Source organism: Ischnura elegans, chromosome 6 (assembly GCF_921293095.1).
Source record: "Ischnura elegans chromosome 6, ioIscEleg1.1, whole genome shotgun sequence".
Taxonomy (NCBI): domain Eukaryota; kingdom Metazoa; phylum Arthropoda; class Insecta; order Odonata; family Coenagrionidae; genus Ischnura; species Ischnura elegans.
The window spans coordinates 91,531,069-91,545,235 of record NC_060251.1 but is presented as its reverse complement, the minus strand read 5'-3'; the positions used below and the strand labels follow the sequence as shown (position 1 = coordinate 91,545,235).

The 14,167-nt window shown below is 38.5% G+C and overlaps 1 protein-coding gene and 1 long non-coding RNA gene across 3 annotated transcripts in view; one reads left to right on the top strand and one right to left on the bottom strand.

Moving 5' to 3' along the window:
* LOC124161163 (RISC-loading complex subunit tarbp2-like) overlaps positions 1–14,150 on the top strand; it is a 59,800-nt gene extending 45,650 nt beyond the window's left edge. Inside the window, exons 7-9 of one of the 2 annotated variants that reach the window (XM_046537396.1) lie at positions 2,017–2,107; positions 2,748–2,895; positions 14,102–14,150. In XM_046537396.1, the coding sequence (XP_046393352.1) occupies positions 2,017–2,107; positions 2,748–2,895; positions 14,102–14,111 (249 nt within the window). In that variant the 3' untranslated portion in view covers positions 14,112–14,150. Of the gene's footprint in view, positions 1–2,016; positions 2,108–2,747; positions 2,896–10,283; positions 10,665–14,101 lie in introns of those variants that run through there. The other variant, XM_046537395.1, reaches the window with a different exon arrangement.
* Positions 3,520–5,014, bottom strand: LOC124161164. The gene is made up of 2 exons (XR_006865329.1): positions 4,930–5,014; positions 3,520–4,631 (listed from the first exon to the last, which is right to left on the bottom strand). It is a non-coding gene; the product is annotated as an uncharacterized LOC124161164 (long non-coding RNA).
* Positions 14,151–14,167: the final 17 nt, after the last annotated feature.

The window sequence follows — 14,167 nt, the reverse complement described above, 5'->3', positions numbered from 1 at the left end:
ATAATCGTATCGTTATTAATAAAGAAAAATTGTCTCCTAGTGGAGTTCCAAAAAAGGAGGGTAGTCTTAGAATCGTGTTTGTCTTAGATTCGTGCTAATACGGTGTATGAAATTGTTTTTCGATTTATTATGTTCTATTAACAATTTTCATAAAATATTTTCCGCTGAATAAGAAAGAATCAATTTATTATATTCTATAAACAATTTAAATAAAATATTTTCCGTTAAATAAGAAATATTGGGGTGGGGGAAATTCGGTTACTGTGCAGTAATAACAACGTGCGCAAAAAACAATCTCTCAGCGAGGAATTAAAAAAGGACCTCGAGTGTCCGGACGGAAGAAGGTCCGAAGGGTATTCGGCGTCCGGGCAAGAGCGCGGTTGGGCTGGTCCTTTAGTCGGCCTTGAATTTTACAAACGATAGATCACGTCATAACAGATATCACTTTTCATTGCGGCGTTAACATTCACGGCGTTTTTCGCGTACGTTAATTTTCTGTTGATATACGGCCAGTGATTTTCTTATTGTTGGCTTATTAACGGACCGTGAATTTAGCAAAATTGAGACCGTGAAAACCTTAAAAAAACCGTGAAAACGTGAAAAATAACTGTGAAAACCTGGAAAAAGCCGTGAATTTCATTGTTCAGGTAGAGTGGGAACCCTGATCGCAGTATAACATAATGAATCAATTTAAGTATTCAGTTTGGTAATGTAGCGCTGAGATACCATACTTTCCTGAATCCATGCGATCGGTCAATTCGGGGAATAATATTACGCATTTTGATTGGCAATGCTCGAGATGCAACTCTTAGACTATATTAATGTTTATTGATTTTATATCTAATAATGTAAGAATGCGCGGAAGAGTTCATGAATATTGCAGTGAATTGAATGAAGCTTCACCGAGAATTTACTGCGCATTTTTCAGCTGAGAATTCACCCCACCGATTGAAATCTCTGAAGCACTAACTCAGAATGTTCGACTTGGCAGAGTCCGCCTCTGGTGTTTGTGTTTTGAAAGGGAAATCCGTGAGGTCTCCGTAACCGTTCTGATACAACGGCCTTTACATTCATAATAATCAAAATAGCTGTGTTAACCAATATTTTTTCTGATAATTTAAAGTACTTTGATAGATCCAGTTATCCAAAATAATTGTGGCAGTGCTCAAATGGGATTTGCCATGGGGTGATCCAGTTACCCTCAAGTAGTGGGGTAAGTGGGGTCAACTGAGATGTGAAAATAATATTAATATAAAATATTGTTTAATGGTAGTAATTAAATTCAAGTCACATGATGTGCTAGTCATATTATTGTCAAATCTACGTGTTTATTTTCACCCATTCACTGGAGTTATCTGTACAATAAATACATATTTGAAAATGAAATGGTACTATCACATTGAAAAACTATGCCCCAGTTACCCCCGAGCACCATATACTGTAAAGAATGTCAGTGTTTCATCAATGCAATCAATGTTTTTCCTCTATTTATGTCTTTATTACGACAAGCCAGTGAATGGTGTATAGTGGAGATGATATTAATTCTGAATGAAAGGCTGTACGAACTACAGCTGAATACGTCAGGGAATGCACCTGCTAGATACTGGCAGGATCTTCGATGCCTCAATGACTGCTATGGTGTAAAATGTTTTCAATCATCCAAATTCCTTGCTTTTGGCACTTTGATGTCTTGTTTTAATTAAGATAGAGTGAGAAAAAATGGTGAAAGTGAAGGATTTGTTGGCATCTTCACGTAAGAAAAGGAAGAAAAATGCAAAATGACTATACAGATGTGAATATCCTTTTCATTGCTAAATTTCAATGCGAAGATTTTTCTCTGACGTAACTTGTATTTTCCTCCTTACGTGTACTGAGTTCTTTTGGGGAATTGTGATTTTGGGTCCAAGTGTTTCCATTGGTTAGATGGCTGGCAAGTCAATAAGTAGCCAGCAGAGAGAATGATGCATTTATTTTTGGAAACCACTCTTGTAACACTCTGCTTGTCTTTGCTTTCAGTTTGCGTTGAGCCACACACCCAAGGAGACTTTGGAGAAGTTTGCAGAAGGGAATGACCTTCCTCTTGATTACATGTTCATGAAATCTAATCGTAAGTGCACTCTTGTGTATGCTGTGTGGCTGACTCGAGCAGCTCTTTAACATTATTTCCAAACACTGCTTCTGAAGAGTGACTTCCCACACAGGCAAAGTGGGTTTCAATCAAGGCTGATGCTGGCTGTGAAAAACTCTGGTGGCTCAGTTTGGATTCAAACCAAAGTCTTTTAATTGCCACTCCTAATTGCAGTGGTTTGCAGGGCAGAATTTTTGGTTTCTGGTCAGGTATTTTTTTTCTCCCTTGGGTGGGGTGTGGCCTCTAGTTGGGTTGTATCCTATCATAAACCTCTTACTTTTGCGGAATCTTCTGCTTTTATCGATAACGATTTAATTAGAAGCTAAAACTATTTTCCTAACTTAAATTTTTTCATAAACGCGAGATTTTTCCATTTTTCTCAAATCTACATTAAATTCAACCTATTTTTAGAAGATTCCATGGTGAATAAAGAATGAAGGTGAAACTTTGAATTTTTGTTGAAAGGATAAATTTTGTCTGATGCCTGAGAAATCTTTAGCTTACTCAAGAAACTGAAAAAATTACCCGGGTAATCTCAGTTGTTGTTCAATGGTGTTTTTGAAAGAACAAGTCGTGGGTTGATGTACGCGTTGGCCTAATTCTGCTCTCCCTTGTACAGTTGGGAATGCATTGTGCGCTGCTAGTCTGGGTACCACTCCGGAGTTGGTGAAATTTGGTGAAGGTCCTGACAAGAGTGCAGCTGAAGAGATGGCGTCGGTCAATCTTCTTCACGCTCTGATGATGATGATCGGGCGCTGCGAGGAGAGGTGACCATAAAGCACAGCAGCTCTGCGCTTTTTCAAATAACGGTGGTGCAGTCGACCACCATGTGGAGAGCCTTTATTTTTTCTGGCTGTGCTTGAAATGCATTTACATATATCTTTTGTTCTCTTGCTGACGAATTAAATTTATCTATGTTTTATATAACACTAAAGAGTGATTATTAACGACTTTAGCTAGGATTGTCCCTCAACCGGGACTCGGAATCCAATCCAACCTTTATGGACTTGCAGTCCATGGTACCTTGTCCAGGGATCATCCTCCATATATAACCAATAGTTAAAACAATTGCGGCTGTAATAAAATACCGTTTTGAAAGACTTAAACATGCGGACAATGGTGGTCCAGTGCTCAGCACCCAAGTCATGCACTAGGAAACTTCCTCTTCATCTCTTTGGGATTTTTATTTCATGTAAGCCTGTGGTCGGAAACTCTTTCCTTCCGCAAAACTTTATCTGCTTTGAGGTTTAGATTCATTAATTTTGGATTTCTTGGAATGCAAAGGGAAAAAATTAATCATTAAGTATTGGAGATTACCAATGAATAGACACATGCAAAGGGTGACATTGTTGTTTCATCACCAAAAGTGGAGTTATTTTCCCCTGAAATAAATTTTATTTTAATGGCAATACAATTGATCCTAATTACGTGCCATTCTCATTTTAGGCCCACCTAATTTCATTTATCATTGCATTGACTGGGTAAATTTATGCAACAAATCTGCTGTCTAGACTGAATGCACATATGTGCAAGTTAGATATTTTCAAGGAAAAAACATGGATAAGGTGGTAACTGTTGAGTTTTGGAGAAGTAAAAAACGTGAAGTGGAATGAATCCTAATGCATCATCTAAAGAAATCACAGCATTTCCTATTCATTTGATCGCTATTCATGAAATACAAATGTGTTCTTATGCATTATGGAACAGCTGTAGTCAGTTGAACAGAACAGCTGTCAGTGTAGACAGTAGATTAGTTGGATAAATTGACCCTAGTCAATGCTATGACAAACTTAGTGCTCGTAGGAGGGCCTAAAATGAGAATGGTACATAATTAACATCAAATGGAAAGCATTAATATTTCAGTATTCAAGAAAATAACACCAGACTAGCCACTGGCAATCCTTTACGGTCACCTGCAAGTGCAAGTTAAGTATGAAAATTCCACAAGAAAAATCATTTGTCTTGTTCTGAATTCTTACCTACATGTCCAGAATCCTCTCTGGATATTCTACGACATGAACTGCTAAGGAATCATATCTTCTTCCATAGCATAGTTTTTATTTCAAAAGCACATAAAAACAAGTAAATATTTTGCTTACTAATGGTCTAATGCAGCTTCTAAATTACATAATTTAAAAAAGAAGCTTCAACATATTAGATTAACCATTGTCTAATGTTTGCATCATCTACCTTGTAAAGTGGAATGTTTAATGAAGGCCTCTGGTGTTTCCATTGAAAATGCATGAGAGCATATTTCTTCCTGGTTGCTTATAGAGGTTTTGGTGTAGACGCTTGTGAAGTTCCACGTCCATTAGCAGATCATAATCAGCATTAGAGCTTTGTTAATCTTTGAAAATGTGTTTTGCACAGCTGTCCTTTCCTTCCCACAAAACAGTGCTACCAAAAAAGTATCCCAATAGTATATCGATTTTGCTGTTCAGCATTACACTTTCAATGTCATCAATAATCTGCTTTGCATTGTTTCGCTCATTTTTGCCTCCTCCTGTAAAATAGGTTCATTAAATCTAGTATTATGACGGAAAATCAGTAAGCAGATGACTTAAGCAATAGTAGGGTACTACTTAAAGCTAGAGGCGCGCAAAAGCCGTTCCGCTCCCGCTCGAGTCTCGCTCTCGGGAGTCAAACTGGTAGTCTCACTCCCGGGAGCGAACAATCCCGGATTGCGGTCTCGGGAGCGAGCGGGATTGAGCTCTCGTCGCTCCCGGCAATTTGGCGGATAGCACATAGTATGTGCTATCCGTCAAATCTACTAGCTGGCTTTCTAGCAGACTTACACGAACCTTCCTTGTTGAAGTAATTATGTTAAAATCAAGTTGAATTCCTAAGTTTATTGTTTAATGCAGAGATGGCGCTGCGACGCCGATTTTGTAGATATGTACTGTAATGGTTCAAGCCCCATTACAGTGCATTTCCACTCGGCGCATTTTCTTCCCTACCAGTTTACCCGCTCGTTCCACGACCTTTCCCAAAACCCCCACCCCCAAACCAGGGCCCGTGGAGGAAGGCGTGGATGAGTAAGAGGGGATGAATGTGTTTTCGCCGATTTTTGTATGGTTGTGTGTGAGTGTGTGTGTGTGGGAGGAGGGGAGCTCGGGTTTTCCCTGAATGAGTGGCGTATTACTCCTCCCTCCCTTCATTGTGCATTACCCCACCCCTAGTTGAGGTATGATAAAAAGGTGGTGCACGAAAGAGAACGAGAGAATTCCTAAGTGACTGTCGGGCGGAGCCTATGCCCAAAATCAGTGCGACGCACGGCAGGAGGAGACAAGGGGCCCAAGTATTTTCAGAAAGACTGATCTGGAAGAAGAATCCCCCCCCCCCCATCCGAAGGAGCAAAGGACCAGCTGAAGAGGACGCATTATCTCCGTTCCGGATGCAGCTTCCTCCAACAAGGGAGAAAGGAGTGCAGTAAATGGAAAGAGAGAGTGTTGGATCCAACCTGGTCGAGACTCGGACTACGATAAAGTAAGATTGCAGCTATTCCCCCCCCAAAGCCCCCTTGTGTCTCCTGCCAAGCCAAGTTAAGACAAACAGTCACGGAACGCACCCGTTACATAAGTGAATGTGAAATCAGTCACCAAGTACAATTAACGTTCGCACCCCAAATTTACATTCGACGGGATGGACTATCATTTACCTCCCCAGTCAAGAAATCATTGAATTTGTATCATATTTACGTGTTCACCACCGAACTTTACTTTGTTATCATCATTTTCTATATTGATTTTCATCCAGAAACCAAGTTATATTGTTTTTTTATTTTTTATCATCGATGTTTCATAAGTGGCTTTCACCAATTCATATTTCATTAGCGTATAAGAGGGTTCCTTTTGCTTTTTTTGTCATATGCAACCTTATTTGTGTGAATTATATTTTGTTTAATTGAAAGTGTTTTGAGAGAGTGTTTTTTGTTCTGATTCCTCCACGGGTCACCCCATTGAAAATATCCTTCATCCTTCCTTTCGCCCCGTCTGATTTCCTTCCCGTAAATGCGTGTTGGACGAGTGCATCAGCGCCCGAACGTCACCCATAAGTTTGAATCGGGAACTCCCCCACCCGCAATCATCTTCACAGAAGGGGAATATTTTCTTTATTTATTTGAATTACGAGAAGTGAGTGGCATAGTTTTGTCCCGTAGGTCCCATGCGGGAGGGATCTTCGCGGATTTGTATTTTTTCTTATTTTTTGTGCGACGTCTCCCCCCGGTTCTATCGTGGTATCCGGGCGAGTCGGGGGTGGGATGCCACAAGTGGCGCCCGAACAGTAGGACCCGATTATTCTTTGTGTGGTGTAAATGTTCGAGTAAGTGGCGCTTTAGCTTTTGGAAACGAATGACTGAGGGTAATCATAGGGGCAAAATTTTGGCACATTTTTGGAAATTTAGATATTTAATACAATGGTTACTCGTAAGAAGGATCTGAAATATATGGAAGGACGTGATATCGATGAAGTAGAGGTTATGGAGAACAGCGAGGAGGACGAGGCGGTAGAGGAAAGCGCAGTTGGAGTTGAATCGACCGTTTGGTCAACTCCCACCTTTCATTCCATACCGGCCTCACCGGATTCAAACGATCCGATTTTAGTATTTAAAAAATATTTGTTTTCAGAAAGGGAGGAGAGACGGAGGGAGGAAGAGGAAAAGGAGGAAAAGAGGCGGAGGGAGAAAGAGGAGAAGGAGGAAAAGAAACGGAGGGAGTACCGAGAGCTGTTACAAATGTTGAATGGTAAAATAGAATGTGTAAAAGTAGAAATTAAACGGGAGGTTGACGTTGTCCGCGAAGTTATAGAAATTAAGGAACAGGAAGCCATAACGAGGGAGAACGGTTTGAAGGCTCAAATCAAAGAGATAGCCCAGCATGATGAGACAAATGAACAAAGGTTGAATCAGCTAAGTGATAGAATGAGGCATATGGAGCAAGTTGGCTCCGGACCGGTGTTGGCCGCCTCAATAGCTCCACCAAATATTGGCCTTCATAAACCTGTATTCAAAGGTAAAATTGATCAGAACCCTCGAGTGTTTTTTGAATGAGGCAGAGGAGTATTTAAAGTTGCTTGCTGTCCCACTGGCTAAATGGCCATATGTATTTTTAAATATGATGGAAGGAAACGCTCGTTTGTGGAGAAATACCTTATTTCCTGTACCAGAAACGTACGAGGAAATTAAACAGAATTTTTTGTGAAAATATTGGAGTGAAAACGCGCGGTATGAATATCGAGCTAGAGTAATGACAGGATATTATTCACGTGCGAAAGATGGGAAAATGAGTGAACATGCGATGAGGAAAATTGCATCAGCCAGGTCTCGTGAACCTCCAATATGTGATGAGGAACTTAAATTTTTTCTCATACGCCAATTCCCTCCCTGGGTAAGGAATCTCTTAAAAAGTGCGGAGCCTTTGGATTTAGAGAAGTTGGTCATTCTATTGGAATATTATGACGAGAGTGTAGAGGAGGGGCAAAACGTTAGGCCGCCGCCAAGGGAAAGGCCACCGTGTGTAAATACCACACAAAGGTCAGCAGGGGCGAACGCAAATCGTAGAGAGTGGCAGGGAAACAGTCAGTGGAGAGGAGTGACTAGACCCGCACATGATAGCATGACGGAGATAAGAAGGGAGCAGGTGGATAATTCACTATCCCCTGGCGTGAATCAGGAAACGGGTATTGTGCCTCAACAGCGGAGCCAAACACTTAGTCCAGCATCAACATCCCGAAGCCAATTCTAACTTAAAATTACATCCAAATAATTACAGCGAGAAAGAGTACATACCTCACAGTTTTTCGTAGGGGTGAAATGTTTTCTTCTTATCGCCCAAATGCACTTCTTCTTCAACTCAGGATCTTTTGGAAAGCTAAAAACTTGAACCATGTCCCGGAGTTTCCATTACATCCCGACAATACACACACGAAAGGCATTTTTAACAAAAATATCTCACTAACACGTTTCTGAAGCCCAGTGAATGAAATTAAAGAATAAGGGAAACTTCACCATTACCAGACACTCTATTTTTCACAAACTTAACCACAAAAATCCCTGAAATGTGGTGAGACGTGACGTAAACGATGCGATCTCCAACGGCTTGTGCTGGCTTGTGCCAGCTTGTGAAGGCATGTGATCTTTCTAGGATGATATGGCACGATGGCACCACCCGCGAAAGAAAATAGTCCCAGACCGAATACAGTTTTATCGATGAGATACAATTTTATCGATGCATATGAATTTGCCAGTCCTCTTGCATCTTTTTTCGTCATTAAAGGAAATAAAGAAACAAAACCTTTTTAGTAACTTCCTAAGCGCGATTTTTGTATCTTGATGGTCCACCCTCGTATTCAGGTACGAAAACTTCCTGTGCCGTCTGGGTTACAGTTGCTCCGTGACAGTGAAAGAGTACACCTCGCAAACAATTACAATTCCGACCTGGTAGCTGAGATGGTAGCCTTTCTTAAGCCTTTTAAGGAAGCTACAGATGATCTTGAAGGAGAGGCTGAACCTACGCTACCGCTGGCAGTACCCTGGATTTTTCGTCTAAGAAGCCATTGTGGCGTCTCTGTTGACGAAAGTGAGGTAGGAGTTCAATTCTCCCCTTTCGTTCATTCGACTATTTATTTAAGACTCAATTCCAATGAATAATGCAAGTTTAGCCGCTATGTCGACTGAAGCACACGATCGAGTCATCTAGCCGTGTGGATGGCGAATGTTAATACTTCTTGTTTCCTAAACATGTATTTGACTTTTTGTTTTTCTTTCAATAGACACTTAAGAAAATCAAGATAAGGGCAGCCTCATTTCTCGATGAGAAAGTTATGTCTCAGCTGGAAAGGCGACATTATATGGCACTATTTTTAAATCCAAATTATAAAGACCTCCTCCGTTTAACATCTGAAGAGCGACAATGCGTGTATGACAACGCTCGAATAATGTGCCAGGAAGTAAATGGTAATGTATCACTACAAAAAATAAAGATTTTTTCTTAATTACTGGCTGCAATTTATAGTAGTAGCACGATGATTTAATTTAACATTTATCCTTATAGTGACAGAAATCACAGAAGAAAGTGATTTATCTCAAACTTGTCATAGTCCACCTATGAAAAAGAGGTTTTCAGAATGGTTGCAAAGGCCTGAAATACCACAAACCACTGACGAAGTGACGCGTTACATTGAGCGAAGCGTTCCGGAATATGTGCAGAAGGTTTTGCATTGGTGGAGTATCCATCGGCATTCTTTTCCGCGGCTATCGAAGGTCGCTCGGCGGATAATGAATATTCCTGCCAGTAGTGCAACCAGCGAAAGATGCTTCTCTCGTGCAGGCCTTGTAATAACTGACCGTCGATCACGTATTGACCCAGACCATGTGAATGACATTTTGTTTATTAATTATAATGCAAAAAGAAATTGAAATACAACGTAATGATGGTAAATGAAAACCACATCAAGTTATTGTTCTTTTATTTCGCGTACTATTCTTATAAATTCCACTAATACGAACTTATGTTATACATCAATTGCAGTTGAAAATTTCCGTCTTACAATTCTCTGAGCGAAAAGAATATTAGCACTCCATGTTATGGATGAAATTCTGGAATAAATCTCTCTTCTTATACCCTAGATCAGCGGTTCCCAAACTTTTCTTTCTGCGACCCATTTTAGCCCATACGTTTTAGCCGCGACCCCCTAAAAATGGTTGTCTAAGTTTAAGTACATAGTTCACTTTATTATTCGTATACATCTCGCGACCCCTTTCCGAACGGCCCGCGACCCCCCTGGGGGTCGCGACCTCCACTTTGGGAACCGCTGCCCTAGATTATACAATTATAATTAATTATACTTGCTATGCATTTATTTTACTGTTCACCAGTGGTGGATTCGCACCCCAGAATGAGACCAAGAACCCACTGTGAGAGAGATAAATATGCATTCCCTGCATGAAAGCAAGTAGCCCACTGCGTATGTGCTATCCGCCAAATTGCCGGGAGCGACGAGAGCTCAATATATCCCGCTCGCTCCCGAGACCGCAATCCGGGATTGTTCGCTCCCGGGAGTGAGACTACCAGTTTGACTCCCGAGAGCGAGACTCGAGCGGAACGGCTTTTGCGCGCCTCTACTTAAAGCACACTGTATTTTTTGTCTTTCACAGAAAGAATACAGGAGCTCTGCCGGTGGTGATCATGTGAACTAGCAGGAAGGTTGATGGCCTTTTTGGGTCGTTCTGAGGTCAAGGACCCTGTTCATAGCTTCACTCTCAAATTCGTAAGGTTCAATGATCTTTTTTGTAGTGGACTCTGTTTCGGAAACAACTTCATAATTCTAGTGTCAACGAAATTTTTAAGTTGGTGTAAGTCAATGACATTGTCTGTAGTTTAAGTCTAACTCATAAGGTTCAATGACTGTTTTGTGAGTGAAGAGGTCAATGACCCTGTCCGCCGTTTTTCACTACCCTGTAAGGTTTGATGACGTTTTTGGGAATGATGAGGTGAATGACCTTCTTGGTAGTAGAGAGGTCACTGGGCCTCCTTTAGGAGTAGAGAGGTCAATGACCTTGTCGAAAGTTTCACCCAAACCCATACAAGGCATACACAGGATCAAAACTGGGTAGGTGGGGGACAAGCTAACCAACCATTTTAGGAAACTCGAACAGCTCTTTATTAGTTTTTAAAATTGTTTGCTTGAAAAAATATTATTCTCCTTAAAGACATTTGTGATTTTTGCTTCTAGGGAGGCAGCTTCCCCCTCCTGGCCCTCGCTGGGTACGCCCATGAACCTTTATACGTTATATAACGTTAATACATCTTTTTGGGAGAGATAAGGTCAATGAACACTTGTGTAGTTTCAAACGAAACCGTAGATATAATTCAATGCCTTTTGTATCACTTCTGAATCACCATTTAGCAACCTTCTTCCTGAGCAACGAAATCGAGTTTATAATTAGAATTTTGGCTTCTGACTTTTCACTTAGCATTTTTCTTCATTCTCACTAAAATTGAGTTTATAGCAAGAATTTTCCTTTCTTTATTCTAATTCCCCATTTTTATTCCTCCTTCTTAAATTCAAGATATTAAAACTTGGGTATTGTCTACACGATCCTTTCTTCTATTTTTGCACAGAAATAGAGTTCATTAAATAAAAAATATTTCCATATTGCATTTTCCTTCATGTGCACGTAAATCGAGTTTATGACAAGAATCTTCACTTCTGGAATGTCTCTTTGCATTTTTCTGCCCATGACTAAAATCGAATTTATAAAAATAACTTTTACTTCTTTTTTGTCATTTCCCATTTTACGTCCTACCCCTAAAAATCGAGCCAAATTAAATTTACTTCTGTGATGCTTCTTCGCTTTTTTCTACCCAAGGACTAAAATGGAGTTTACAACAAAAATTGAAGGAAATGTAAAAAAAATGATAACTTTTTATTTAACATTTTTCTGCCTGCTGCGCACTTTTAAAATTGAGTAGAAACCAGCATTTTTCTAAATTTAAAGAGAGGAAAATTAAGTTCTTAAAATGGATAATGATTTTTGTGATAATAATTCGCATTTTTTTGGATTCCGACTAAAATCCAGTTTACAAAAAAATCATTTCTATATTATTATTTCACATTTATGTACCTTCGCATTGAAATTTAGCAATGAAAAGGATATTCACTTCTGTAAAGTCATTTTGCATTTTTCTTCTTTTGCAATGAAATAAAATTTGTAGCAGGAATATTAACTTCTAATATTATATTATTTAGTCAGCTAATATTACATTATAGTATTATAATTTCATTTTGTATTTTATACCGAGGCAGTTAATCGAGTTCAAAAAAAGAATTATCACTTCTGTAATGTCGTGTCCCATATTTCTTTCGGCACACTAAATTCGCGTTTAGAAAGGCAATTTTAACCTTTGGTCATTATTTCACACTAATCTTCCTTCACATTAAAATCATATTTAAAAAATGAATCATCGTTATTGTACGTGGTGTGCACAGTAGTAATTCATACTTTATTGTCATCATCATTCAGTCTTCACATTGGAATCCGAGGTGATAGTTATTATTATTATTATTAAAATATTTAGTTACAAGTCGACCATGAAGTCGGGTGGTAACATAGATTTAGGAAGTGCATTAAGACACAATAATATACATAACCCAAAATACAAAGTAGAAAACAAATTTTAAAAAGCCCTCAAAATACCATTTTTCACACTCACAATACATGTCCTCAAAGCACCAAATTTTTCACCAAATATTTCACACAATGAATGTCCACATAGCACCAAATCTTCATCTTATGATCTCGTGATTTCAGTGCGATGGGGTGAAAACACTGATAGAGAAGTGAAAATTCATGTCTTTCAAAAAAAATTCCAGTGCACGAGAGGACAATGCGAAATGATGATACGAAAGTGGAAATTCTTACAATCATCTCGAGGACTGGAAAGTGCAAAACGATTAAAAGGAATTAATGAAAAATCTTGTTAGAAACAAGATTCTTGTGCGCAGTAGGGAAGTATACTTAATTTTGATACTGAAGTGAAAATTCTTGTTATAAACGTGATTTCAGGACGCACGAAGGAAATGCAAAATGATGATACAGAAGCGATCTATTTTTTGTTAAATCTTGATTTTAGTGCACAGAAAGAAGTATGCATAATGCGTACGTACGTATACGTAATGTATGCGTACGTAAGTATGCGTAATGCGTACGTACTTCCTATACGTACGCTGTACGTACGTATAGGAAGAATAAAGCTGAAACATAAGACAAAAATGAATATTCTTGTTAAAAATTCGATTTTTGTGCAAAGGAAGATGAATGCAAAATGAAAATACAGAATGAATTTTCTTTTGTTATGGGATCGATGTATTTGCGGAAGTAGAAAAATGCAGAATGCAAATAAAGAAGGTAAAATTTCTGATATAAACTCATTTGAATGCGAAAGCAAATAAAATGCTAAATGTCAATACTTATTATTTCGAATTTTTCTCTCTGTGCATTGAAATTGAGAATATAACAATTTTCACTTAAATGTCCTGGCAAAAATTTCCACTTCTATACTCTCATTATGCATTTTTTTCATTCACTCTAATATCCAGTTTGAGAAATAATTCGCTTTTATTATTTATAATTGTTATATCAAATTTGTCTTCCGTCATATTGGAATATTTCAAATTTATAACAGGAATATTAACTTCTGCATAACAATTTTGCATTTTTTTACTTGAGCACTGAAGTTGAGTTTATGAATGGTATTTTCACTTTTGTATCATCATTTCTCATTTTCCTACCTGCGTACCAAAATGTAGTTTATTACAAGATTTTTCACTTCTGCAGCGCAACAAAATCTATTTTTAAACAAGAATTATCACTAATGTAAGTTATATCGCATATTTATGACTACACATTAAAATCGAGTTTATTACAAGAATGTTTGCTTTTGTATTATAACTCCGCATTTAACTATACCCACAAAAAATCTATTTTACAACAAGAACAAATTCTTAAGATAATCCGGCCAGGTTCTTGACGAGTGTTTTTGTGCTTGTGTGTTTTCTATTCATCAATGGAATATGTGAAATTTTGTGACAAAAATATAATATTTAGTCTGGGTTGCAGAGATGATTGACTTAGTTCTTTACTACGTACCAAAGTGTAACAATAACTATTAGTGCTGCTAGTTTTGTATTCAAAAAAAATATTTGTTTTTGTCAATGCCGGTATGAAGTAATCTTACGGTCATTTACAACAATAAAGACAATTACGTTTTTGACTAGAATCTGCATATCCGGATACATATTAGTGGACGAAACTCCGCTTTTCATTGCTTTATTTGTGTGTTGTTCATGAGAAGAATGACTATTATATTTCGAAGTAGTGTGAATGCTTAATTTTAGGATGCAATTAAAATCTCGACGAGTCGCTATTGCGACTGATCTTTTCCTTGACTCATTCCGAATTTTTAATTCCAGTTTTGTTTGAAGAGGATTACATTCCTAGGGCTGGTTAAAACGGAAAAATACATCAACACCGAACTT